This window comes from Bombina bombina, chromosome 2 (genome assembly GCF_027579735.1).
Source record: "Bombina bombina isolate aBomBom1 chromosome 2, aBomBom1.pri, whole genome shotgun sequence".
Taxonomy (NCBI): domain Eukaryota; kingdom Metazoa; phylum Chordata; class Amphibia; order Anura; family Bombinatoridae; genus Bombina; species Bombina bombina.
In genome coordinates, this window is record NC_069500.1 from 1,307,398,701 (window position 1) to 1,307,424,827 (window position 26,127).

The 26,127-nt window shown below is 37.9% G+C and overlaps 1 protein-coding gene across 1 annotated transcript in view; it reads left to right on the forward strand.

Moving 5' to 3' along the window:
• The window catches only part of STK32B (serine/threonine kinase 32B), a 459,768-nt gene that overhangs the window by 255,865 nt on the left and 177,776 nt on the right, over positions 1–26,127 (forward strand). Inside the window, exon 5 of the mRNA XM_053704147.1 lies at positions 17,291–17,380. Coding sequence (XP_053560122.1) covers positions 17,291–17,380 — 90 coding nt within the window. The remainder of the gene's footprint in view (positions 1–17,290; positions 17,381–26,127) is intronic.

Genomic DNA, 26,127 nt, shown 5'->3' on the forward strand with positions numbered 1-26,127 from the left:
ATCTCCCAGGAAGCAGGTCAATCTAGGGGAAGGCAGTTATACGGCCACATGTTGCTATATCCTGCTCTGAAAGCAGAACCAAGACCACAGCTTTACAAATGTATCCATTATAGTGAGGCTCAAAAAACTATCTCTAGTCTAGGAATATTAAAGTCACATAATAAATTAGTAGGACCCTAATATAATTATGTTTACAAACAAAAAGATGGAACATAGACCTCACAATATATTTTTCCGATGAGTTACTGTCAGAACCAGGATTGACAACTCTCCCCAGGCCATCTGTCCGCCAAAGGGAAACTAATTTTATCTCTATGCGCTGTCTAAACTAGCAAGGAAAGTATGACATAGGTTTTGAAATTGCAGAACAATAATTTTTTAGAATAAAGCATACATAACAATCATTGTATAAACAAACATAAAACATCATATAATAACTATCTAAAAAGTAATTGAGCACACCATGGGTGGAGTAGTGAACTGTAAAAATAAAGTCTTTCCCATAGTCCCATAGAGCTTAAATGGATATTTTTCTTAGGAGACTTACAGCGGATGTTGCAAGATAGCTCATAGGGTAGTAGTAACAAGAAAGGGCCATTAATGAAACAAGCCTAGGACAAAAAGATAAATTCAACAGAGTTCAACACTTGGAGTCTGTACTTATCAGATTATCCTGGAGAAGAGTCTCTGGAAACCGAATTCATTTTACTGGAGTGTAGGCGTTGGGGGAGAGGGTTCCATTGATCTGCCGTAGGTCTTAGCTGTGAAGACCTGGAAGGAGAGCGAGCAGTATGGCTATCCAACTGATCCCATTTCTTTAAAAGATCTTCGCCTCTTGCTGGGGAGTCAACTGTAAATAGAGATCCCTCTCTGTGGATAATTAACTTGGTGGGAAAGCCCCATCTGTATTTCAATCCTCTCATACAAAGAGATTGGGTAAGCTGGTGGAAGGTGCTCCTCTTTTGGAGGGTGAACTGAGATAGATCTGGAAATACTTGGATATGTCTTAGATGCTCAGGGAGCTGAGGTTTGGCGAAGGCTGCCCTCATAAGTTGTTCTTTATAAGTAAAAAAGTGAAACCTCGCTATAAAATCTCTGGGCTTGTCCTTGGGAGCATTTCTGCCCCTTGGAATCCTATGGATCCTGTCTATCAGCATGTCATTTGGATCTGAGGGAGGGGCTAAGGAGGCACAAAATTTCTTGACAAATGTCTCTAATTCAGCCTGTAAAATCTCTTCAGAGATGCCCCTAAATCTAACATTATTGCGGCGTGACCTGATCTCCAGGTCCACCACTTTCTGTTCTATTTCTGAGACATAGTCTGCGAGGTTATGGGAATGAGCAATTATGTTTTGTTGTTCAATCGCCAGGTCTTCCTGTTTGCACTCAAGCGCTTCGGTCCTCTCAACCATTTCAGCTAGGTCTTTTTAAGGTCCGCCACTGAGGATTTAATAGTAGATGTCAAATTTTCCTGTAGGTCATTTAACCTCTTGGTCAGGGTATCAACTATATCTGACCTAGTGGAAGGCTCTGTCACTTCTTCCTGTTGCTGGGACATGGGTGATTTAGGACTATCAGAACCCTCTTGACAGGAGTGAGGCGATATAGCCCCTCTAGGGACAGTCAGGTCCTTAGGTTTAAAATGATCAGCTACAGAATTCCTAGACCTGGTTGATGTCTTACTTTTATTCTTAAAATAGGTCCTATTTTTGACCTAAGCAAGTTAGTGAGGATGTAAGAAAGAAAGGGGAAAAACTCAGGCACTGGATCTCATCATTTAGCGTAGTGAGAGCATCTAGCTAGGGGAGGGCACCCAGACTCAGACTTGTCTACCCCTGCATGTTAGTTATAGCTTTCTTGGAAAGTAATGGAGGAGATAATTACAGTAATGTTGCAAGGGTTATGTAAATATATGAGCAAATGCTATTCACCAGCAAAGGCTCTAATGGCAGGAAGATAAAAAAAATTTCACAGGCCCATGTGTGATGAGACAGACAAAATCCAGCAATAATGGCTTCTGTTCGCGCCACTTTGAGCCACAGGTCTGGCGCAGGGAAAACAGTACAAAATACTCTATGTCACTTTAACCAAGAAGTGACCTGCAAAAGTCATAAAATTGTTGATAGGCACCATCTAGCAATCTGAAACTAAGTTTCCCCTGGTGTAGATCAAAGCTGATTAATGCTCACAGCCTGCCACGTGGGACTTTTCTGAGGTCTTCTGCCCTTAGGCTCTGTCTTGGGGTTGGTAGCTGCCGGCCCTGCATCACATTAAGGGCTAACTATGAGTAGGCACCCCCGGTCAGGCAATCTTGTAGTTGACTGCTGTGTAAACTCCGGACTCGGCCGGTCGCGAGTTCCGCTATAGGCCGCAGCCGCGGTCTTTCCTGAAGATGCCTCCGGTTCTCCTATGGTGCCTATCGCGGCACCCGCAATTTTCTACCCAATCAGGTAGAGTAAAGTTCCAGACGTCTCCTCCAACTACCCCAGGGAGTTTGTAGACAAATCTGTAGGCTTTTGGGTGAATAAACCAGGTTATTTTAAATAGTTTTAGCAGAGCTCTGTCTCCACTCGTCCGCCCCCCCAAGAACACATTATTTATTATAGATATACTTGTATTTCAAGTTAAAAACCCAACCAACCACACTGATTTGACCGAAACGTTCTTTATAATTTCATATAAACTGCAAAACAATAAAATAAAGTTAATTCAAGTAAAATAGCTCCTCAGAACAACAGAACGATACAGGTATATAATCATAAACAGCAACATATTATCAAAATGTCATCTACTCTTGTGCACTCTCTGTAGTTAGCTTTCTCCCACAATCATCTGGGTATTCTTCAGAGCATCAACATAATGCAAGACATCAACTGCATGATTAAAAATATCAGCAATGTATTTCAGTCCCTACTCACAGACATTTCTCAAGATGATAATGGGATGGAGCTCTTAAAGGGATAGTCTAGTCAAAATTAAACTTTCATGATTAAGATAGAGAATACATTTTTAAGCAACTTTCTAATTTACACCTATTATAATTGTTTCTTCATTCTCTTGGTATCTTTATTTGAAAAAGTAAGAATGTAAGCTTAGGATCTGGGCCAATGTTTGGTTCAGAACCTGGGTAGCGCTTGCTGATTGGTTGCTACTAAGCGTACATTCTTGCTTTTTCAAATAAAGATACCAAGAGAACGAAGGAGTAAATTATAAAGTTGCTTAAAATGCAAAGCTCTATCTTAATCATGAAAGTTTAGTTTTTACTAGACTATTCCTTTAAACAGTAACAGATCAGTCATGAAGACTTCCTACTAAAAGTTTTTAGATTCAAACCTTATTTAATCTGTTTGTCTGTCTTTCAATCTATCTATCTATCTCTTCTCTCTTTATTTCTATCTCAAAGGCCCCGATGTTCGAAAGTGCTACAAGGTGGTAATATTCCAAGTGATCCGCCGCTATGTAACAAGCGAGTTTGTCGGAAAATTCCAAGCTCCCGACATAGCCGCATTGCAGAGAGGCGTTTACTGTACAGGTCATTGGTTTGCAATGCTGGCTTAAAGGGACATGCCACCCACATTTTTTCTTTTATGATTTAGAAAGAGAATGCAATTTTAAACATCTTTCTAATTTACTTATATTATCAAATTTGTTTTATTCTCTTAATATTCTTTGATGAAAAGCATATCTAGATATGCTCACTAGCTGCTGATTGGTTGCTGCACATAGAAGCCTTGTGTGATTGGCTCACCATGTGCATTGCTTTTTCTTCAACTAAGGATATTTAAACAATGAAGCAAAATAAATAATGGAAGTAAATTGTAATGTTGTTTAAATTTCTATTCTCTATCTGAATCATGAAAGAAAGATTTTGGGTTTAGTGGCCCTTTAAGTTAAACACCCGGCATCGCTGACCATATTGGCGATGTATAGTAAACAATCCCTGGAATATTACTGCTGTCTGCCTAATCGCTACTCCTAATATCCCTAAACCGAAGTACCCCATGATCACACAATAACATTTAACTAATAAACATCTAAAGCACCACATACCCACCGCAAATCGCTAACTATTAACCTCTAAACCGCCACATACCCGCCGCAAGTTCTGACTATTAACCCCTGCACCACCACATACACACCGCAAGTTCTAACTAATAACCTCCTATGGCGTGATGAACCCACCTCAAGTGCTTACTATTAACCCCCTATGCTGGCATGAACCCACCCCAAGTGCAAACTATTAACTCCCTATGCTGCCATGAACCCACAGCATGTACTATTAACCCCCTATGTCGCCATGAACCTACTGCAAGTACTAACTATTAACTAACCCTTATGTCGCCATAAACCCACCACAAGTTCTAGCTATTAACCCCCTATACCAGCATGAACCCACCGCAAGTGCTAACTATTAACCCTCTATGCCGCCATGAACCCACAGCAAGTGCTAACTATTAACCCCATATGCCGCCATGAACCCACCGCAAGTGCTAAAAATCTAACTTAAAAAAATTTAAATTAAAAAGATGTAACTTGAAAAAATCTAATTTATTTTATTTTTTTAAATCCTAAACCGAAAAACCCAAACAAAATCTAAAACCCTGCTCTAACACCTAACCCACCCTCTAAACTAACCTCCCTCAAATCTAAACCCCCCTCTAAGCTAACCCCACTAAGTTACACACAAAAAAGTTACAAAAAATAATAAACTACACTATCCAAAATAAAAGAAACATTATGCCTAACACTAAACTAAATGCCACTTAAAATAGAAAAGCCCCCCAAAATAAACCCTCCCCCATAAACCCTAACTCTAAAATAAGTTACAGTAGCCCATAAAAGGGCCTTTTGGAGGGCATTGCCCTCATCTGTTTTGCAGAATTTTTTTAAAAAATTACAAACCTCTCACCTACATTAAAGTAACCCCCACCTACCAATATAACAAAATCTAACTTTAAAAACCTAGGCTAAGAAATAATAATATTTAGGGACAATTGTTACGCATGTGCACGGCCATGGAGTTTGAGGAGCTGGGTATCTGTGAGGAATGTGGGATTTTTGGCAACATTGCATGAAACACTGGGGCTAGACCGCTGGATGTGCCAATAGAATCAAAGCTTTATAATTGGCTGATTTGAATTTGGTTTATTCAAGCTTTTTTATGGCTTGGCATTAAAAAATTCAAGTTGTGTCTTTAAAACTATTTCTATAACTAGCTTTTTTTAGCTTCTTAAGAAAATTTTGGATAATTTTTCTATTCACTGTCCATGAAAAAGTGTTTTCTTCATTGGTATGGGCTTTTTAAAATATGTTTTATTATATAGTATCAGATTACTATATACTTTAACCAAACATTACTGGATAAAGGATCTAAAGGTATAAGGTAAGTGGTCTGACTCTAGGGTAAATATTAAAATCTGACCCTTTATTGGAATAAATGTAATAATAGTGACAACAACTAATTTTAGGTAACTGTAGCACACTGTAAGATCACAGTACCCAAACGAACCTTACGCATTTCCTATCACACATGGCAGAATCTATAGACCTGATTAATGACCTCATTCAGACCATTTTAAATCAGGTCTGCTGATTGAATTATCTGGATCAAATGGTTTCTAATTTATTTAAAGAAACCATCGGCTAGATTACGAGTTTTTGTCGGTAATGGTGTGCGGTGCTAACGCACAGTGTTTCCTTACTGCTCACCTACAGTAACGCTGGTATTATGGGTTTTTAGAAACCCGGCGTTAGCCGCAAAAAAGTGAGCGTAGAACAGAATTTAGCTCCACATCTCACCTCAATACCAGCGCTGCTTACGGTAGCGGTAAGCTGGCAAAACGTGCTTGTGCACGATTTCCCCATAGGAATCAATGGGGCAGATTCGGCTGAAAAAAAGTCTAACATCTGCAAAAAAGCAGCGTTCAGCTCCTAACGCAGCCCAATTGATTCCTATGGGGAAATACTTTTTATGTCTACACCTAACACCCTAACATGAACCCCGAGTCTAAACACCCCTAATCTTACACTTATTAACCCCTAATCTGCCGCCCCCAACATCGCCGACACCGGCATTATATTATTAACCCCTAATCTGCCGCTCTGTACACCGCCGCCACCTACATTATACTTATGAACCCCTAATCTGTCGCCCCCAACATCACTGACACCTACATTATAGTTATGAACCCCTATTCTGCCGCCCCCTATGTCGCCGCAACCTACCTACACTTATTAACCCCTAATCTGCCGCCCCCAACGTCGCCGCCACTATATTAAAGTTATTAACCCCTAAACCTGTCTAACCCAACCCCCCCTAACTTAAATATAATTTAAATAAATCTAAATAAAAATACTATTATTAAATAAATTATTCATATTTAAAACTAAATACTTACCTATAAAATAAACCATAAGATAGCTACAATATAAGTAATAGTTACATCGTAGCTAGCTTAGGATTTATTTTTATTTTACAGGCAACTTTGTTTTTATTTTAACTAGGTACAATAGTTATTAAAGTTATTAACTATTTAATAACTTCCTAGTTAAAATAAATACACATATACCTGTAAAATAAATGCTAACCTAAGTTACAATTACACCTAACACTACACTATAATTAAATAAATTACCTAAATTAACTACAATTAATTACAATTAAATTAAATCAACTAAATAACGGGGAAAAAAACACTAAATTACAGAAAATAATAAAATAATTACAAGTTTTTAAACTAATTACACCTAATCTAATCCCCCTAATAAAATAAAAAAGCCCCCCAAAATAATAAAAATCCCTACCCTATACTAAATTACAAATAGCCCTTAAAAGGGCTTTTTGCGGGGCATTGCCCCAAAGTAATCAGCTCTTTTACCTGTAAAAAAAAAGACAATACCCCCCCCCCAACATTACAACCCACCACCCACAAACCCAACCCTACTATAAAACCCACCCAATCCCCCCTTAATAAAACCTAACACTACCCCCTTGAAGATCACCCTACCTTGAGATGTGTTCACCCAACTGGGCAGAAGTGGTCCTCCAGACGGTCCGAAGTCTTGATCCTATCCGGGCAGAAGAGGTCCTCCAGATGGGCAGAAGTCTTCATCCAGGCGGCATCTTCTATCTTCATCCATCCGGAGCGAAGCGGGTCCATCTTCAAGACATCCGACGCAGAGCATCCTCTTCTTTCGAATGATGTTGATCTTCTTTTGGATGATGTCATTTAAAGGACCCGTCATTGTTCCAGTCACCGTCGAAAGAAGAGGATGCTCCGCGCTGGATGTCTTGAAGATGGACCCGCTCCGCTCCGGATGGTTGAAGATAGAAGATGCCGCCTGGATGAAGACTTCTGCCCATCTGGAGGACCTCTTCTGCCCGGATAGGATGAAGACTTCGGACCGTCTGGAGGACCACTTCTGCCCAGTTGGGTGAAGACGTCTCAAGGTAGGGTGATCTTCAAGGGGGTAGTGTTAGGTTTTATTAAGGGGGGATTGGGGGGGGTTTAGAGTAGGGTGTGTGTGGGTGGTGGGTTGTAATGTTGGGGGGGTATTGTCTTTTTTTTTACAGGTAAAAGAGCTGATTACTTTGGGGCAATGCCCCGCAAAAAGCCCTTTTAAGGGCTATTTGTAATTTAGTATAGGGTAGGGATTTTTATTATTTTGGGGGGCTTTTTTATTTTATTAGGGGGATTAGATTAGGTGTAATTAGTTTAAAAAACTTGTAATTATTTTATTATTTTCTGTAATTTAGTGTTTGTTTTTTTTCGTAATTTAGTTTATTTAATTTAATTGTAATTAATTGTAGTTAATTTAGTTTATTTAATTATAGTGTAGTGTTAGGTGTAATTGTAACTTAGGTTAGGTTTTATTTTACAGGTATATTTGTCTTTATTTTAACTAGGTAGCTATTAAATAGTTAATAACTATTTAATAACTATTCTACCTAGTTAAAATAAATACAAACTTGCCTGTAAAATAAAAATAAACCCTAAGCTAGATACAAATGTTACTATTAGTTATATTGTAGCTAGCTTAGGGTTTATTTTATAGGTAAGTATTTAGTTTTAAATAGGATTTATTTAAATAATATTTAAGTTAGGGGGGTGTTAGGTTTAGGGTTAGACTTAGATTTTGGGGTTAATAAATTTAATATATTGGCGGCGACGTTGGGGTTGGCAGATTAGGGGTTAATAAATGTAGGTAGGTGTCGGTGATGTTAGGGACGGCAGATTAGGGGTTAATAATATTTAACTACTGTTTGCGAGGCGGGAGTGCGGCGGTTTAGTGGTTAATACATTTATTGAAGTGGCGGCGATGTTCGGTTAGGCAGATTAGGGGTTAAAAAATTTAATATAGTGTTTGCGATGTGCGGGGGCCTCAGTTTAGGGGTTAATAGGTAGTTTATGGGTGTTAGTGTACTTTTTAGCACTTTAGTTAAGAGTTTTATGTTACGGCGTTAGCCCATAAAACTCTTAACTACTGACTTTTAAATGCGGTATCAGTATTGACAGGAGAGACTGTACCATTCACTTTTTCCTAGACTCGTAATACCGGTGTTAGGAAAATCCCATTGAGAAGATAGGATACGCAATTTACGTAAGTGGATTTGCGGTATGCTCGAGTCGCAGAAAAAAAATGAGCGGTACACCTGTACTTGCCAGACTCGTAATACCAGCGGGCGTTAAAAAGCAGCGTTGGGACCTCTCAAAGCTGCTTTTTAAGGCTAACGCAAGACTCGTAATCTAGGTGCATGTTATTTACTTAGGGCTAGATTACAAGTGTTTTGCAAACAGTTTTGCACTAGCGCAATCTCAATTTAGCAATCCATTTTCATTCTGCTGATAATACAATCGCGCTAGTGCAATGACCTCTTACACTTCAATCCTTTCCACATCTAAGAGCTGTGGTGAACTGTTTTCCAAAATTAAAAAGTTGCACAAAACACAACAAAAATATATTACAAAGTACACTTACACCCATAAATAAACTATTAACCTCTAAACTGCCATCCCCCCACATCGCAAAGTACCTAAATAAACTATTAACCCTTAAAACGCCAACCCCCCACATTGCAAAGTAACTAAATAACCTATTAGCCCCTAAACTGCCACCCCCAAACACAAAGTAATTAAATAAACTATTAACCCTCAAATTGCCCTCTCCCCCACATTGCAAAGTACATAAAAAAATATTAAGCCCTAAACCTCCACCCTCCACATCACAAAGTACCTAAATAAACTATTAACCCCAAAAACCGCCATCCCCCACATCGCAAAGTACCTAAATAAACTATTAACCTCTAAACCGCCATCCCTCCACATATCAAACTTATAAACTAATACCTAAACCCCCTATCTTAACCCAAATTAAAATACCCCTAAATTAATTTAAAAAAATCCTAACTACCTTACAATTAAAAAAAATTACCTGTAATATTAAATAAAAACCTAATCTTACCTTTAAAAAAAAAAAACTACCATTACAGAAAAATTAAAGAAAACTACCATTACAAAAAATAAAAAACCTACCATTACAAAAAATAAATAAATAACATTACAGAAAATAAAAAACTAAATTACCAAAAATAAAATAAACCTATTCTAATACCCCTTAAAAAAACTTTTCTAAAAATAAACTACCAATAGCCCTTAAAAGGGCTTATTGTAGGGCATTGCCCTAAAGAGATCAGTTATTTTTGTGAAAAAACCCACTAACCCCATAACATTACAACCCATTGCCCTTAAAACGGCATTCAGCACTTTTTCTGCCCAAATAATAATAAAAAAAAAAAATCTATAAAAAAATAAACCATCCCAAAAATTAAAAAAAAAACACTAACCCCATAAATCATGATGATGATGGCGGCTCTTCATCTTCTTCATCCAGGCGGAGGCCCATCTTCTTCCAGGCGGCGATCCATCTTCTTCCAGGCAGCGATCCATCTTCTTCTTTCCGGTGATGGCGGCGGTGACGTCGGTCGTCCACTTGCGATCTTCAACACGGAGCTCCCTCTTCATGCCGTCTGCAGCCTTTTGGCTGATTTGAATCTTCAATTTAAATCAGTCAATAGAATGAAAGGAAAAAGCTTTGATTCTATTGGCTGATTTGAATTTGAAGATTTAAATTTAAAGGGATATGAAACCCAAAAATTTTCTTTTGAAATTCAGACAGAAAATACAATTTAAAAAAAGTTTCCAATTTACTTTTATTATCAAATTTGCTTCTTTCGATTATATTCTTTGCTGAAGAGATACCTAGGTAGGCACTTGGGGCACTACAGTGCTCTTGCAAATGGATGACATTCTTGCAAAACTGCTGCCACATAGTTTTCCAGAAATGGGCAGGCTCGCAAGCTTATGTCCCTGCTTTTCAAAAAAAGATACCAAGAGAATGAAGAACAATTGATAATAGAAGTAAATTAGAAAGTTATTTAAAATGTTGTGTTATATCTGAATCATGAAAGAAAAAGTTTGTGTTTCATTTCCCTTAACACTTAGTTTTGCACTTGAGGGTTGATTGGGCTATATTGGACATACAGGGAGTGCAGAATTATTAGGCAAGTTGTATTTTTGAGGATTAATTTTATTATTGAACAACAACCATGTTCTCAATGAACCCAAAACACTCATTAATATCAAAGCTGAATATTTTTGGAAGTAGTTTTTAGTTTGTTTTTAGTTATAGCTATTTTAGGGGGATATCTGTGTGTGCAGGTGACTATTACTGTGCATAATTATTAGGCAACTTAACAAAAAACAAATATATACCCATTTCAATTATTTATTTTTACCAGTGAAACCAATATAACATCTCAACATTCACAAATATACGTTTCTGACTTTCAAAAACAAAACAAAAACAAATCAGTGACCAATATAGCCACCTTTCTTTGCAAGGACACTCAAAAGCCTGCCATCCATGGATTCTGTCAGTGTTTTGATCTGTTCACCATCAACGTTGCATGCAGCAGCAACCACAGCCTCCCAGACACTGTTCAGAGAGGTGTACTGTTTTCCCTCCTTGTAAATCTCACATTTGATGATGGACCACAGGTTCTCAATTGGGTTCAGATCAGGTGAACAAGGAGGCCATGTCATTAGATTTTCTTCTTTTATACCCTTTCTTGCCAGCCACGCTGTGGAGTACTTGGACGCGTGTGATGGAGCATTGTCCTGCATGAAAATCATGTTTTTCTTGAAGGATGCAGACTTCTTCCTGTACCACTGCTTGAAGAAGGTGTCTTCCAGAAACTGGCAGTAGGACTGGGAGTTGAGCTTGACTCCATCCTCAACCCGAAAAGGCCCCACAAGCTCATCTTTGATGATACCAGCCCAAACCAGTACTCCACCTCCACCTTGCTGGCGTCTGAGTCGGACTGGAGCTCTCTGCCCTTTACCAATCCAGCCACGGGCCCATCCATCTGGCCCATCAAGACTCACTCTCATTTCATCAGTCCATAAAACCTTAGAAAAATCAGTCTTGAGATATTTCTTGGCCCAGTCTTGACGTTTCAGCTTGTGTGTCTTGTTCAGTGGTGGTCGTCTTTCAGCCTTTCTTACCTTGGCCATGTCTCTGAGTATTGCACACCTTGTGCTTTTGGGCACTCCAGTGATGTTGCAGCTCTGAAATATGGCCAAACTGGTGGCAAGTGGCATCTTGGCAGCTGCACGCTTGACTTTTCTCAGTTCATGGGCAGTTATTTTGCGCCTTGGTTTTTCCACATGCTTCTTGCGACCCTGTTGACTATTTTGAATGAAACGCTTGATTGTTCGATGATCACGCTTCAGAAGCTTTGCAATTTTAAGAGTGCTGCATCCCTCTGCAAGATATCTCACTATTTTTGACTTTTCTGAGCCTGTCAAGTCATTCTTTTGACCCATTTTGCCAAAGGAAAGGAAGTTGCCTAATAATTATGCACACCTGATATAGGGTGTTGATGTCATTAGACCACACCCCTTCTCATTACAGAGATGCACATCACCTAATATGCTTAATTGGTAGTAGGCTTTCGAGCCTATACAGCTTGGAGTAAGACAACATGCATAAAGAGGATGATGTGGTCAAAATACTCATTTGCCTAATAATTCTGCACTCCCTGTATAAGAAATTAGTGGGCTTTGTCAGTATTTGCCTTTTGTTCAATTTCCTTTTGTTTGTGTTTCTCTTTTTTTTTGTATGATTCTGAGGCCTGTCCTCATTCACCAACTGTGTCCTTGAAGAAAAATAGATTCCACCGGCAAACTGTGCACAAATGTAGCTTTAACAGCTTTTACCTAACACTTTATATGCACGAAAAAATCATGTTCAGATAGTTACTACTAGAGAATATTTAATGTACAATATGATCTACACATATCTTCTCTATCTAACTCGGCAGCGGTTTTGTTTTTTGTTGCTTATGGTACCGCCCATCTGTATCAGTGTGTTTGCATCTTATCTAGACATCCTAGATGTACAATTTGTTTCATTACGAATCAAAATGTAGGAGGAATTCAAGTGATTCGGATGTATCCGAATCTCCGAATCACCCTTGTAACAAAACATCCAATTTAGTTTGAATTCATTTGTTTTATTCGAATGGCCATGGAGCAAAAGTCTGACTCTCTGAACTAATCACAATTCTGTTTCCATATTTATTTAAAAAAACAAAAACAATAGAGATGTATTACAATTGAACATAGTGAGATAGAACAGTGAAATAATTATTTTTGTGTTGGTTGGAACCATCCGAATCAACGTAACATCACAGAACAAATGAATCCGAACATAATGAACTTCCGAATGCATCCAAAACGAATGGCTGCTATAACGAATCTATTCAAATGCAACACAACTAATGACTGCTGTATAAGGAACCAATCCGAATGCAACAAAACTAAAATAAAAAGATACAGAATCGATACAAAACTAAACAAATTTTCCAGATGTGCACATGTCGAGTCTTATCTACAAGAGTTATTTGCCAGCCTTATTTAGTTTGGAACCCTAACCTGACTTCTAGCTGACTGTGCCTTAGCTGTGTGGTGTCACTTTCAGCTGTTTATTGTATATTTCCTGGATAAGGAGCTAACTGCAATTCAACTTAAAAGCTTCTTCATGGATAAACTATTTAGGGTAAATTACGTACTGTTTGTATAAGTTTCAGCAATAAGAAAATGATACAGAACTATATGGAAAGTTTCTGTGTCCTCATTAAAGGCACAAAAAATAAAAAAACAAAAGCTCTACTATTTTGCAACATTTTATTACTGCACTATTCCTTATATATAACTATGTATTTAACCACTGGAAGGGATAAAACATTTAGTTAAAGTCAAAAATAATTATGGTGTGACAGCATAATATTATAAACTGTTGTGCTCAGGGTTTGGCACTTGTCATAAATAAAATACTCACAACCCCAGTAGTAGCACATATGAAAACGTATGAAAAAAAATTATTTATAGAAAAAGTATATGATTGCCTTTGGTCATCACCAATTCAATACAAAAACGGCACAAGGACGGTAATAGCGATCAGTCCAATTATTCAGATCATTCAATAGTCAGGAGTATCGTAACTGTTAGCGCTCCACTAGTAATCTGGCTTTTAGTATACAGAACTTTCGCACTTCATCTAAAGTTATCGCATCCCATCTATCAGATTTGCAACTCTAACTGGTTCACAGCTCAGCCAACAACAAGGAAGTTTCTAGCGCTACACCTCAGCTCAAGTAAACCGACTTGATCAATAGAAAATAAATAAATTTGATATAGGCAAGACACTGATATTCCAAGGCTTTACACCACAATATCATCGTTGATATAGTAATATCGCCACAGTGTATGGCTGTGTCCCTGCATGGCTACTTTCCTCACCCTCATTTTATTTTAAACATATTTATTTTTTTAGTGAAGTTTACCTGTGGCTAATGCCAATTCTATGAAAAAAATTAAGAGTTTTTCCATTTCAAATTTTTCGTATATCAGAATAATATAATAAAACTGTTTCAAATGATGCAGTTGTTTTGTTCGCTATTTAGTGGGCTTTTATTAGTAGTCATACTGTGTCTTTAATGTTATTTTCAGTATTTTAGAGTGTAATCATTTATTATTTAATTTTTGGTTCTATTTCATTATGCTTAAAGGGGCAGTCAAGTCAAAATTAAAGGATTCAGATAGGGCATGCAATTTTAAACAACTTTACAATTTGCTTTTATAATCAAATTTGCTTTGTTCTATTGGTATTGTTTGTTAAAAGCTAAACCTAGGTAGGCTCATATGCTAATTTCTAAGCAGTTGAAGGCTGCCTCTTATCTCAGTGCATTTTGACAGTTTTTCACAGTTAGACACTGCTCGTATATATGTGCCATATCGATATCACTCTGCTCACTCACGTAAACTTATTTATGAATCAGCACTGATTGGCTAAAATGCAAGTCTGTCAAAAGAACTCAGATAAGGGGCAGCCTGCAGGGATTATCTATCTTTTTAAACAATAAACATTTTCAAGTTGACTGTCCCTTTAAGTTTGCAAAGAACTATTACATTTATCTCTCAGCTCTTCCTACTAGAGTTTTCAATAACAGGTATGATAAAATTATAACTGAGTCAAAATTTTGTTCAAGATACTGGCAAACTCCGTATTTTCAACAAATAGTATGGCCTTGCACAATGAAAAGCTTGTCATAGATGTTATCTACAAAAATCCCTATATACTTTAATGGAAAATGTTGTTGTTACTCTGACAACCTTTTCGTCTTGAGTAGACTCTATCCTCATGTCAGGTCATTGTCTCCCCATAGTCCCATAGAGGACTATTCACATTAACTAACCTAGAAAAGTGTCAAAATCAGCAAGAAATTATGTATAATCCATGATAGATATCTCCCCGACCTTGGTGTCCTTTTGTGAATGTCAGCCATAGCTTCTGACTGCATTTATTAATGATCCATTGAAAATCTGTAATGATATACAGTAGCTTTGAAATAAATGAGTAGATTAGTAATAGAGTACTAAGGGGACAGTACTTATATATTTTACTTTATGTACTAATCATTACAGTATGGACTTGTATTGCATATTAGTAGTCTGTATATTGTATCTTTAAAAAAGGCAGCATTTGTTATGGGTGATTAGATAATTCCCCTGTACCTCTGTAGGAACAAAAATAAAACACAAGTAACTTATAAGTATATTTGTACATCTCAATAAAGTAAAAACACTCAATAAGGCCTGAATTACAAGTGGAATGCAAAAATAGCTCTTTTTTTTAACAATTGAGGGGTAGTTAATCTAGGGTGCAGAAACATCTGCATATGAGCATGGATGTGCTAAAACCCTCACAATCCCTGTTTAAAATGTTTAACCCAGGGGCAAAATGACAGGGGGTGCAGAGGTCGCAACTGCGACCGGTCCCTGAGGGTGGGGGCCCAGCTTTAAAAAAAAAATTCCAATAAAAAACGTTGACCTGCCACTGCCTGCACTGATATCATGTGAGTGGGATGTGATGCTTCACTAGTGTCTCTGTCTCTGACTACAGGGGTTAGTGTGTCTGTTTGGTGTTTATGTGTGTGTGTGTGTGTGTGTGTATGTTAGTATGTGACTGTGTGTGTATTTATGCATGTATGTGTGTGTGTGTATGTTTGTGACTGTGTGTGTATTTATGCATGTATGTGTGTGTGTGTATGTTTGTGACTGTGTGTATATGTGTGTGTGTATGTTTGTGACTGTGTGTATATGTGTGTGTGTATGTTTGTGACTGTGTGTATATGTGTGTGTGTTTGTTTGTGGAACCAGCAAATTACAGACCTTGCTACTACAGCACGGGGGGGGGGCATTAGGTAAACAGTGTCACTATACAGTACCACTATATACAGTACGGGGGGGTTGGACCATGTCACAGACTACTGTGGTCACTTTATAAAATACTGGGGCGCGTAGGGTCAGGCCAGCCATCTCACTGGCAGATTACAGACTGTGTCACTAACTCACTATATACATTACTGGTGGGTTAAACAGTGTCACTATATACAGTAATAGGGGGTCAGACCATCTCACAGACTGTGGGCACAGGGTACCTCCTTTTGCAGACATGTAATCTGATTCACATTTTTTTTTCTGTGTTAAATGTTTTAAAACTAAAAAAGATATGTATCAAATTCACATTTTTTTTTTTTTGGGGGGGGCCTTCTTCTTGCACCTGGGCCCTGTGGTTTCTAGTTACGCCTCTAGTTTAACCATCCACTTGTTATAGGAAGCACAGACTGTATTATTGATTTCACTCCACTAGTATATGATATATACAGTAAACTCCAAGTTAACTGGCACCCATGGCGATTGGTAGATTCTGGAAGTATAGTTACTGGTTGCTTGAGAGTTACTATTAAAAATAGGCCTAACTAGTTCTATAACGATACTATACTATAAACGCTGTATTTACTTGATATAAATATCTAAATACAGTAAATAAAAGCAAATTATTAATTAATATTAATGCCACCTCCGTTCAGTCCCGGGCACCTAGTGGCAGCGTGATGTCTAATGCTCAGACTGCCTTGTGCTCACAACTTTCAAGAGCAGTTATGTAGGGACTGGTGGCATGAAAAGGGTTTGCTTTCACCTTTGAGAGCCCACTATAGAGAAAGGAAGCTGCAGAACAAAGTTAGTGTTAATTTTAATGTACAGTATCTTTGTTTTTTGTTTTCCCGGCTGCTTGAGAGTGCCAGTTGCTTGAGTTCCGGTTAACTGAGAGTTTACTGTAATGCAAAAAGAAAAGATTGATCTCCTGGTGTAATCCGAGACTTAAAAAAGCTATCATTTTTGTAAGCTGGTTATTTTTACACTACAACTGTTTTAGTGAAAGATCACTAAATAATAGCGGCACCTGATGGCTGGTTGCTGTGATCAGTCGCCAGAGAGTTACTTAGGTACAAATGATATAGCCCATTAACCCTAGGTGTCACTGTTCCAATACCCCCTTTGCAGTATAACCCTGCTATCCCCATCACACCATAAACATAACCACAGCCATGTGTAACCCTAACCAAAATCATACCACTGTTAATTAACCCTAACCTATATCGTAGTTATCTACTAATTGCTTTATCTTATAGCCTGTTCTTTCTTTTTTACTTTGCATATGTTGTATTGCATGTATCTAGATTTAGAACTTTTAGCATTTAACTTAATGTATCTGATGTTCCTTCCCGCTACTGGGTACTATACTCTATTGGAATGTTGCAGCTTTCTTTTTGAGGGCTAAGCAGTTTAATTGACTTTATATATAAATATATTTTCTTTTTTAGGACATGTTCATATTACTGATTTTAACATTGCCACGATAGTAAAAGGATCTGAAAAAGCTTCTTCAATGGCTGGAACAAAACCTTATATGGGTAAGTTTTAATTATTAATTATCCAGTACATAGTCTTCGGTGTTATTTATTTATTTGTTCTAACATTTCAGATTACTGGTGACATTATTGAATAAACCATTTAGATCTCACAATACATTGTAGAATTCTCACAAATTGTTAATAGGTGGTAGAATATATTAGTGATTGATTTATTACTAAAGTGTAGGTTAAAAAGAAGCAGCAAAAACATTGTAATCAAAATGTTCTCAGCATCAGAATATTTGGATCTTTAGTAGTATTCCTACTCCTAATCGATGGAGCTTTATTCCAAGCTATTTTAAACACAGTTTGAAAGGGAAATAAAAGCTAATTGAAAGGGATATGAAACCCAAATTTTTATTTCATGATTCAGATAGAGCATGCAATTTTAAGCAGCTTTCTAATTTACTCCTATAATTAAATTTGCTTCGCTCTCTTGGTATCTTTATTTGAAAAGGCAGGAATGTAAGCTTAGGAGCCGGGCCATTTTTTAGTTCAGCACCCTGGGTAGTGGCTACATTTAGCCACCAATCAGCAAGCGCTACCCAGGTGCTGAACCAAAAATGGGCCAATTCCTAAGCTTATATTCCTGCTTTTCAAATAAAGATACCAAGAGAACGAAGAAAATTTGATAATAGGAGTAAATTAGAAATTTGCTTAAAAATGGGCTTCATATCTCTTCAAAGTGCACAGTAGGGCATTTCACAATTTCTTAGAACCATTTTTACCATATGGACACATTTTAGTTCACACAACTTTCTAAGCATATCCCAGTAGGGTGTGTGCAAATATACACAAAACTCACACATGTTCTGCACATTTCAAATTCACTTTTATATTTCTTTAGAGCATGGGGAAATTTTGATGTTTCCATTATGACCAGTGACATTTTGATGGCATTGATATAAAAAAAATTGCTGGCATTTCAATGGTTTATCATAGTGAAAAACACTTCACTAGCTATCATCTTTACCATCGTCTTTATAGTGCATCTCAAATGATGTTTTTAACTTATTAACCCCTTAAGTACTGGGAACTTTAGAATGTTTAGCATGTTTGCTTTCACTCCATTTAAAGAGAAATAGAGCCTTGTTTTTGTTTTTTTTATTTACCTATTAACATATATATATATATATATACATTTTATTATTTTTAGTAGACAACCCAAGGTATTGATCCATGCCCATTTTGGTATATTCCAAGCCACCGTTTTGCCACCAATTTCAATCATATTCAATTTTTTTTACATATGCGAGATTACATATGCGGCGCAGGCTTCAGCATAACTGCTGAAACCCGCGTCGCCCATAATTTCCCCTCGCACATTGGGGAATCACATATTCGGCACTGGCAGTTCATAAAGTGCTGTAATTCGGATAAACTAACAATGTCCAGAAATGTGCGTAAATACAAATTTCTGGGGTCGCCAGTGAGTTACGGCACTTTAGAAACTGCCGGCACCTAAGGAAAAAAAAAAAGTTAAATCTCCTGTAAAAGTCTAACACGCCTCCCAAAAATAAACCCGACACGTCAAAACCCCTGTATCCGCCATCACCCCATATTGGAAATAATAATAAATGTATTAACCCCTAAATCCACCCTTAACCCACATCACAATAAACCTAATAAAACTATTAACCCCTAATCTGACTTTAACCCACAACGCAATAAACCTAATAAAACAATTATCCCCTAATCCACCAAACCCACACAACGCAATAATCCTAATAAATCTATTAACCCCTAATCCGCCAAACCCCCACAACGCAAATAACTAATTAAATTACTAAGCCTCTTACTAACACCCCATAAATTAACCCCAATTACCTCAATTAAATACTGTTACAATTAAAATAAAAAAGCTAACATTACTTTAGAAAAATAATAAAAAAAATTAAATTAATCTAAGATTACAAAAATAAAAAAATTATAACATTGCATAAAATAATAAACCAAATTATCAAAAATAAAAAAATTAAACCTAATAATAAAAAAGCCCCCCAAAATAAAAACAGCCCCTAATCTAATTCTAAACTACCAATAGCCCTTAAAAGGGCATTTGTATAGGCATTGCCCTTAAAAGGACATTCAGCTCTTTTACTGCCCTTAAAAGGGCATTCAGCTCTTTTAAGAGTGCCCAATAAATCCCTTATCTAAAAAAAAAAAAAAAAGCCTAAGTCTAACCCCCAAATAAGTACTCACCGTTCCTGTAGTCTGGTGGAGAAGGTCCTGTTCTAGGTGGTGAAGTCTTCTTACAAGCGGCGGACATCTTCTTCCAAGCGGTGACTTCTTCCTTCTTCATCCAGGACCAAGCCGGCGCAGAGCGGAGATGAGCGTGGAGCAAGACCGGCGACCGCAGAGCCATGGAGTGTGGCGGATCCACTTTGTACGATTAAATATGGCGCCCCAATAGGATGAGAACTACTGAAATCCTATTGGCTGATTTGAACAGTAGTTTAGGATTTTTTAGTGTTTTTTATCTTGTGGGGGGTTTGGTGAGTGGGGGGTTTTACTGTTAGAGGGGGACTTAGTATTTTTTAAGGTAAAAGAGCTGTTTAACTTAGGGCTAATACTAAACTACCAATAGCCCTTAAAAGGGCCTTTTGTAGGGCATTGCCCTAAGTTAAACAGTTTCCTTACCTTAAAAAATACTAAGTCCGAAGTCCCCCCTCTAACAGTAAAACCCTAACACTAAAAAATCCTAAACTACTGTTCAAATCAGCCAATAGGATTTCAGTAGCTCTCATCCTATTGGCTGATTTGAATTTGAAGAATCAAATCAGCCAATAGGAATGCAAGGGGCGACATATTTAATCGTACAAAAAGGATCCGCCACACTCCATGGCTCCGCGGTCAACGGTCTTGCGCCGCGCTCATTTCCGCTCCACTCCGGCTTGGTCCTGGATGAAGAAGGAAGAGGTCCCTGCTTGGAAGAAGATGTCTGCTGCTTGGAAGAAGACTTCACCACCTGGAACAGGACCTTCTCCGCCAGACTACAGGAACGGTGAGTACCTATTTGTGGGTTAGACTTAGACTTTTTTTTTTTTTTTAATATTAGGGATTTATTGGGCCTTTTAAGGGCTATTCGTAGTTTATTATTATATTAGGGGCTGTTTTTATTTTGGGAGGGCTTTTTTATTTTTATAGGGATTAGGTTTAATTTTTGTATTTTTGATCATTTGGTTTATTATTTTATGTAATGTTAGACTTTTTAATTTTTTGTAATCTTAGATTCATTTAATTTTTTTTATTTTTTTTTAAAGTAATGATAGCTTTTTTATTTTAATTGTAATTTAGCATTTTTTAATTTAGGTAATTGGGGTTAATTCAGGGGGTGATAGGTTAGGGGGATTAGTAATTGAATTAGTTATTTGCATTGTGGGGGTTTGGCGGATTAGGGATTAATAGATTTATTAGGATTATTGCATTGTGTGGGTTTGACAGATTAGGGGTTAATAGTTTTATTTGGTTTATTGCGTTGTGGGTTAATGGCGAATTTGGGGTTAATAGTTTTATTAGGTTTATTGTGATGTGGGTTAATGGCGGATTAGGGGTTAATACATTTATTAGGTTTATTGCGATGTGGGTTAATGGCGGATTATTGGTTAATACATTTATTAGGTTTATTGCGATGTGGGTTAATGGTGGATTAGGGTTTAATACATTTATTAGGTTTATTGCGATGTGGGCTAATGGTGGCTAAGGGTTTAATACATTTATTAGGTTTATTGCGATGTGGGTTAATGGCGGATTAGGGGTTAATATATTTTATTAGTTATTGCGGTGGGTGTTGGCGGTTGACAGGTAGATAGATATTGCCCATGCATTAGGTGTTAGTTAATATTTTCAGGCAGTTACAGGAGTTACGGTGCTTACATTTTCACCGTAAGGCTTGCTGCGCCTGCCTATGTGTGGCGAGGTGAAAACGGATTCTCCATTTTTGCCACGTAAGTCCTTGTGCTGAATATGTGATACCGATTTGCGACGCGGTTCTATGTTAGCTTATGGGAGTAAAAATTGCGGGCAACAGGTGAAATATACGCACTGCATTTATATGCGATGCCGTATATTTGATACCTAAACCGCATAAAAACTGGCTTCGCCGGCATTTGCAGGCAACCCGCATATATATCTTGCCCGCCGTTGTTTTTAGCAATTAGAAGGTTGCTAATTGCAGCTGCTCACCTCACTTCTGAAATTCCCGTAATTGAGGATTTAATCAGGTAGCTTTTAAGGTTAATTTTAGCGGTAGTGTAGAGATTACCCTTCCACCTGACACCTCCCACCCCTGATTAGAGCTGACAGCTGGGACTGCAGCAGGGAGAAGGTTGGACATAGCTACTACGTCAACACTAGCTAAAGTCTCCTGTGACGTAGTAGCAATGTCCAATTGGCAGAAGGGGCTAATATTTAACTGCGCTTAGGTTGAATTCTTCTTTGTGCAGCATGTCTTTAGAAAGTATCAGTCTCTTGACACTTTAAGTTCACAATTATCTGCCTTAATAAATACTACTTGTCACACTCTGACAATAGGTCTATTGATCAAAATCTTGCTGGCATGGAGAGAACTTATGCAAAATATTTAAGGGCTTTTTTGAGCATTCTCTTGTAATGTGTTGGTCTCTTCTTTACACCCAGAATATTTTATAGATAGATAAAATGCTCTTAGGCTAAAATTTGCCTTTCTACAATTATTTGAGAGACCTCATTGTTAGGGTTGCCAGATGTCCTCCATAAAAATAATAGACAATCTGCAGATGACTGGACACAACGGTATGTTGATCACACAATGCTTGTCCACCAAAGTACTAACTTAGACCGCACTCATAATCCCACCATATATATTTTTCACATTTAAGCAGTCATTTTACCCTTGGCTGCCAGTAATATGCAAATCAATAATTTTACCTCTTTGGTTACTAGTAACACACAAATAGTAGAGATATGACCCCTTGGCTGTCCCTTACTTCTATCTGCTCCATATTTGTAATACATTGAAGCATTGGAGTACTTTTACATTAAGCACTCAAAGGCTTTAAAAAAAAAATAGACATTTGAGTGTCCAGTATTTATGTGAAGATTTTAATACTGGACACCTGGCAACCCTACTCACTGGTAGGACATCTTAGCAATGAAATAAAACATAGCTTTAGCCATTGTAAAACAGATGGGGGGCATGAAGGTAAGGATTACAACCTTTTGTTCAGCATTTGTCATTGCTAAGAGACAAGGGTATTTTAGACCTATTGATAAGGTCCAGTTATGACTAAAATGCCTCTAAAATGGGTCATTGTATTCAAACATTTTGGAATATGTTTAAGATCAACTATTATACATTCTTAAATATTTTTGCATGACAAATATGTCAAATCTGTCTAAATTTAAACTAAACAAACAGGAAATGCATATTTGTGCACAGCTGATATTGCTGAATTAATGCTCACTGACTGATTACAGGTAGCCCTCAGTTTACACCGGGGTTAGGTTCCAGAAGTAATGGTTGTAAATCGAAACCGTTGTAAATTGAAACCCAGTTTATAATGAAAGTCAATGGGAAGTGAGGGAGATAGGTTCCAGGCCCCTCTCAAAATTGTCATAAGTAACACCTAATACATTATTTTTAAAGCTTTGAAATGAAGACGTTAAATGCTAAACAGCATTATAAACCTAATAAAATAATCACACAACACAGACTTCACTTGCATTTTTCTGCAAACAGTTCTTTCTATGCATTCCAATCTGGACTGATTTATAGACAGGAAGATCTTGTTCCTTTGAAATCTGCTCAATAGCTCAGGTCTGGTTAAACTGATTAATTTCATCTTGCTTGGCTTTGCTGCATCACAAGCGGACAGCTCCACCTACTGGCTATTTTAATAAATGCACTGCTTCTCAATGCTTTTAAATAGCAGTCACATGACTGGAAAAAAAGGTTGTTATTCTGAAACGGTGTAAATTGAACCGTTGTAAAACGAGGGCCACCTATACTGTGCTGTTGGTGGAGAGAGAAAAACAAAACAAAAAACCTACATTTTTATTAAAAAACAGAAGAGCAGAACAAATAATAAATCTGCTACAATGTCTGTTTTAAAACTATAACTAGAGATACTAGTGTAATTTTGGAATTATTTAATGTTATATAAACAGAGAAGACCCCCAGATTTATGACACTCAGACAGTCAACAACATCGATTTAAATTCTCACATCATGGCAGAAAATGAAAAGTCTAATGAAATTAACAAGCACTGTACAGACAGATGCCTCTATCACTTGACATACAGACTGTGGAGAGAAAAAATTATTTACTTTCAAAGAAAATGTTCCTATTAATTAGCTTGGATAATGTTGTCCAATGTCAATAGAGTTTGGTTTGTGGAGAAGAAGTTAAATACAGAAAATTTGAGTTACAGCAGTTTTGAGATTTGTTTTAAAAAAAAGAAAGAAAGAAAATCAATCAATTAGCATCTCTTATTTGTGCAGATTTCTAGAACCTGCTCTTAATTAGTGAGATAAACGCATTGAGCAGTTTATCAGAGGAAATTTGACATTTAAGTAACTGGTAATAAGTAGCAGTTAATGGAAACATTTTCTAACACAGAAGCTTAGTAATTATTATGTTCCAAACTGAAACATTTTCTGATCCAAAAGACCTAGGGTCCCAATAATCTAAAGGTCTCTGGGCTGGGGAGATTATTAAAGTGATAGTAAATGCTAGCGTTTATGAAATGCTAGGATATACCAGTGCAGCAAATAAAGGGGAGTTTCAGTCATGAGCTATAAATTACTTCTTGCTGAAAGTACCTTTATTTCTCTGCAGCGCTCGCTGCACTGAGCGCCTCAGGCCACCCACGTCAGAGCGCTATTTTGTCACTGAGGTTTATCTTAGCCAATAGCGTGCTAGCTATCTAGCATAATGCCAGCTCGGGTGCGCAGCTATTGGCTAAGAGGTGTAAACTTCACCTCATTGAAAAAATAGCTTTTTAGGCACTCAGCACGGCGAACACTGCAGAAAAATAAAGGAGCTTTCAGCATGAAGTATTTTATATTTCATGACTGAAACTCGTCTTTATTTGCTACACTGGTAAATCCTAGCATTTCACTTTAAAGAATGCTCGCCAGTACTATATATCTTGCTGCAGCCTGTGATATGGAGGAGAAGAGCAAGCAGCAGAGCACAGTCACGGTTGTGACTGAGGGTCGGGAGCGCAGCGGCTGTGAGTTGAGCAAACACAGCAGAGGCCGACTGAGCTCATCAGGAAGGCATCATTTACATGACATATTGAAATTCATTCACAAACAATCATTCATAGGCTATGAATGATTGTTTGTGAATGAATGCCATTATGTCATGTAAATGATGCCTACCAGGGGTTTGCGAGGGAGACGGGTCTGAGGTAGTACTGGGCCGGTCCGGCGGTTACCAGGAGGTGGCGAGGCACTAAGCAAGTTAATGTCTTGCGCACTAGCTGAAGCTGGGCAATATTTAAAAGTTGTTGTGGCTTGTGGGGGGAAATTCCACGCAGCTGGGTTAGTAGCAGGAGCCGCTATCTGGACAGGATGAGGGGTGTGGGCTGCCGGCCGCATTAGCTGGGGAGCACTATGAGATCGATGTGGGAGGCAGCTTTGGAAAAGGTAGGATAAAGACTACATGTATACTATTAACTATTTAAATGCCTGTTCTATGTTTCTGAGTGACATTAATCTCTGAGGGGGCGTGGCTAAGCTGAAGGGAGTGGGGTTGACTCAGAGGGAGGCTGGGCTGGGCTGGTGGGATGGTCCAGTCTGGCCCTGCTCCAGAGTTCCCGCGCTAGATACAAAAGATCTGGAACACTGGAGGTGAGAGTAGTATGCAAGGCGCCAGTGGTGGCTGATAGGATAAGAGCAAGGACTGTGTAGGGTGTATACAGGATGTGAAGCAGTGGACTGACTCTGTGGACTACTGTTGTCAGTGCTTTCGGTGGTTGTGCATTGAAGTTGGCAGCGTTAGACAGTGAGGCCCCGGGCGGAGTTGCCAGGCACTCTTGGCAGCACTTTTGAATTGTATAGTACTTTTAACTTGTCTCTTAGAGTGGCAGTGCCGACTTGTCTGCTGCAGGCAGCTTTATCGTAATATTAGTAGTAGATTCAAGATTTTAGATGCCATTCTGCCTGCAACATGAATGCAATGCAATCTGCAAAACCACTTTATGTTATTATAAGTTATTATGCATTATGCAATCTGCAATGCAACTACTTAATGCTGTTATGATAACTTATTATACACGCACTCCGCTAAACTACTTGAATTTCAAGTAGTTTTGCATGATGCATAAAAAGTTATTATTAGACGTGCATTCTGCAGTATCTTTCACTGCCCCATGCGATAGAAGGCGGCCGCTCTCAGCATTTGGCAATTTTTGGAGCAGGATTTATTCTTGTGATAGTGCAACACACTGAATTTGCACAGATTTTAGCATGTTGCACTTTCACAAGTAGAAATCCAGCTTGAAAAGAGCCAAACATCGCAAGCGGCCACCTTCTTCCTCCTTCAGCAGTAAACGAAACTGCCGAATGCACATGTCTAGTTATTATAACAAGATAAGAATGTAAAGTTTCCTTACCTTTTAAGCTCAAAATTAATTTCCCCATAAAGGACTAGATTATGAATGGAGCACAATCACTTATGCGAGAAATGCAAACGCAATTGCAAGATTGCTTTGTTTTTTGTGCTCGACTCCGTATTACAAGAGGAGTGGTGTTTAAATTA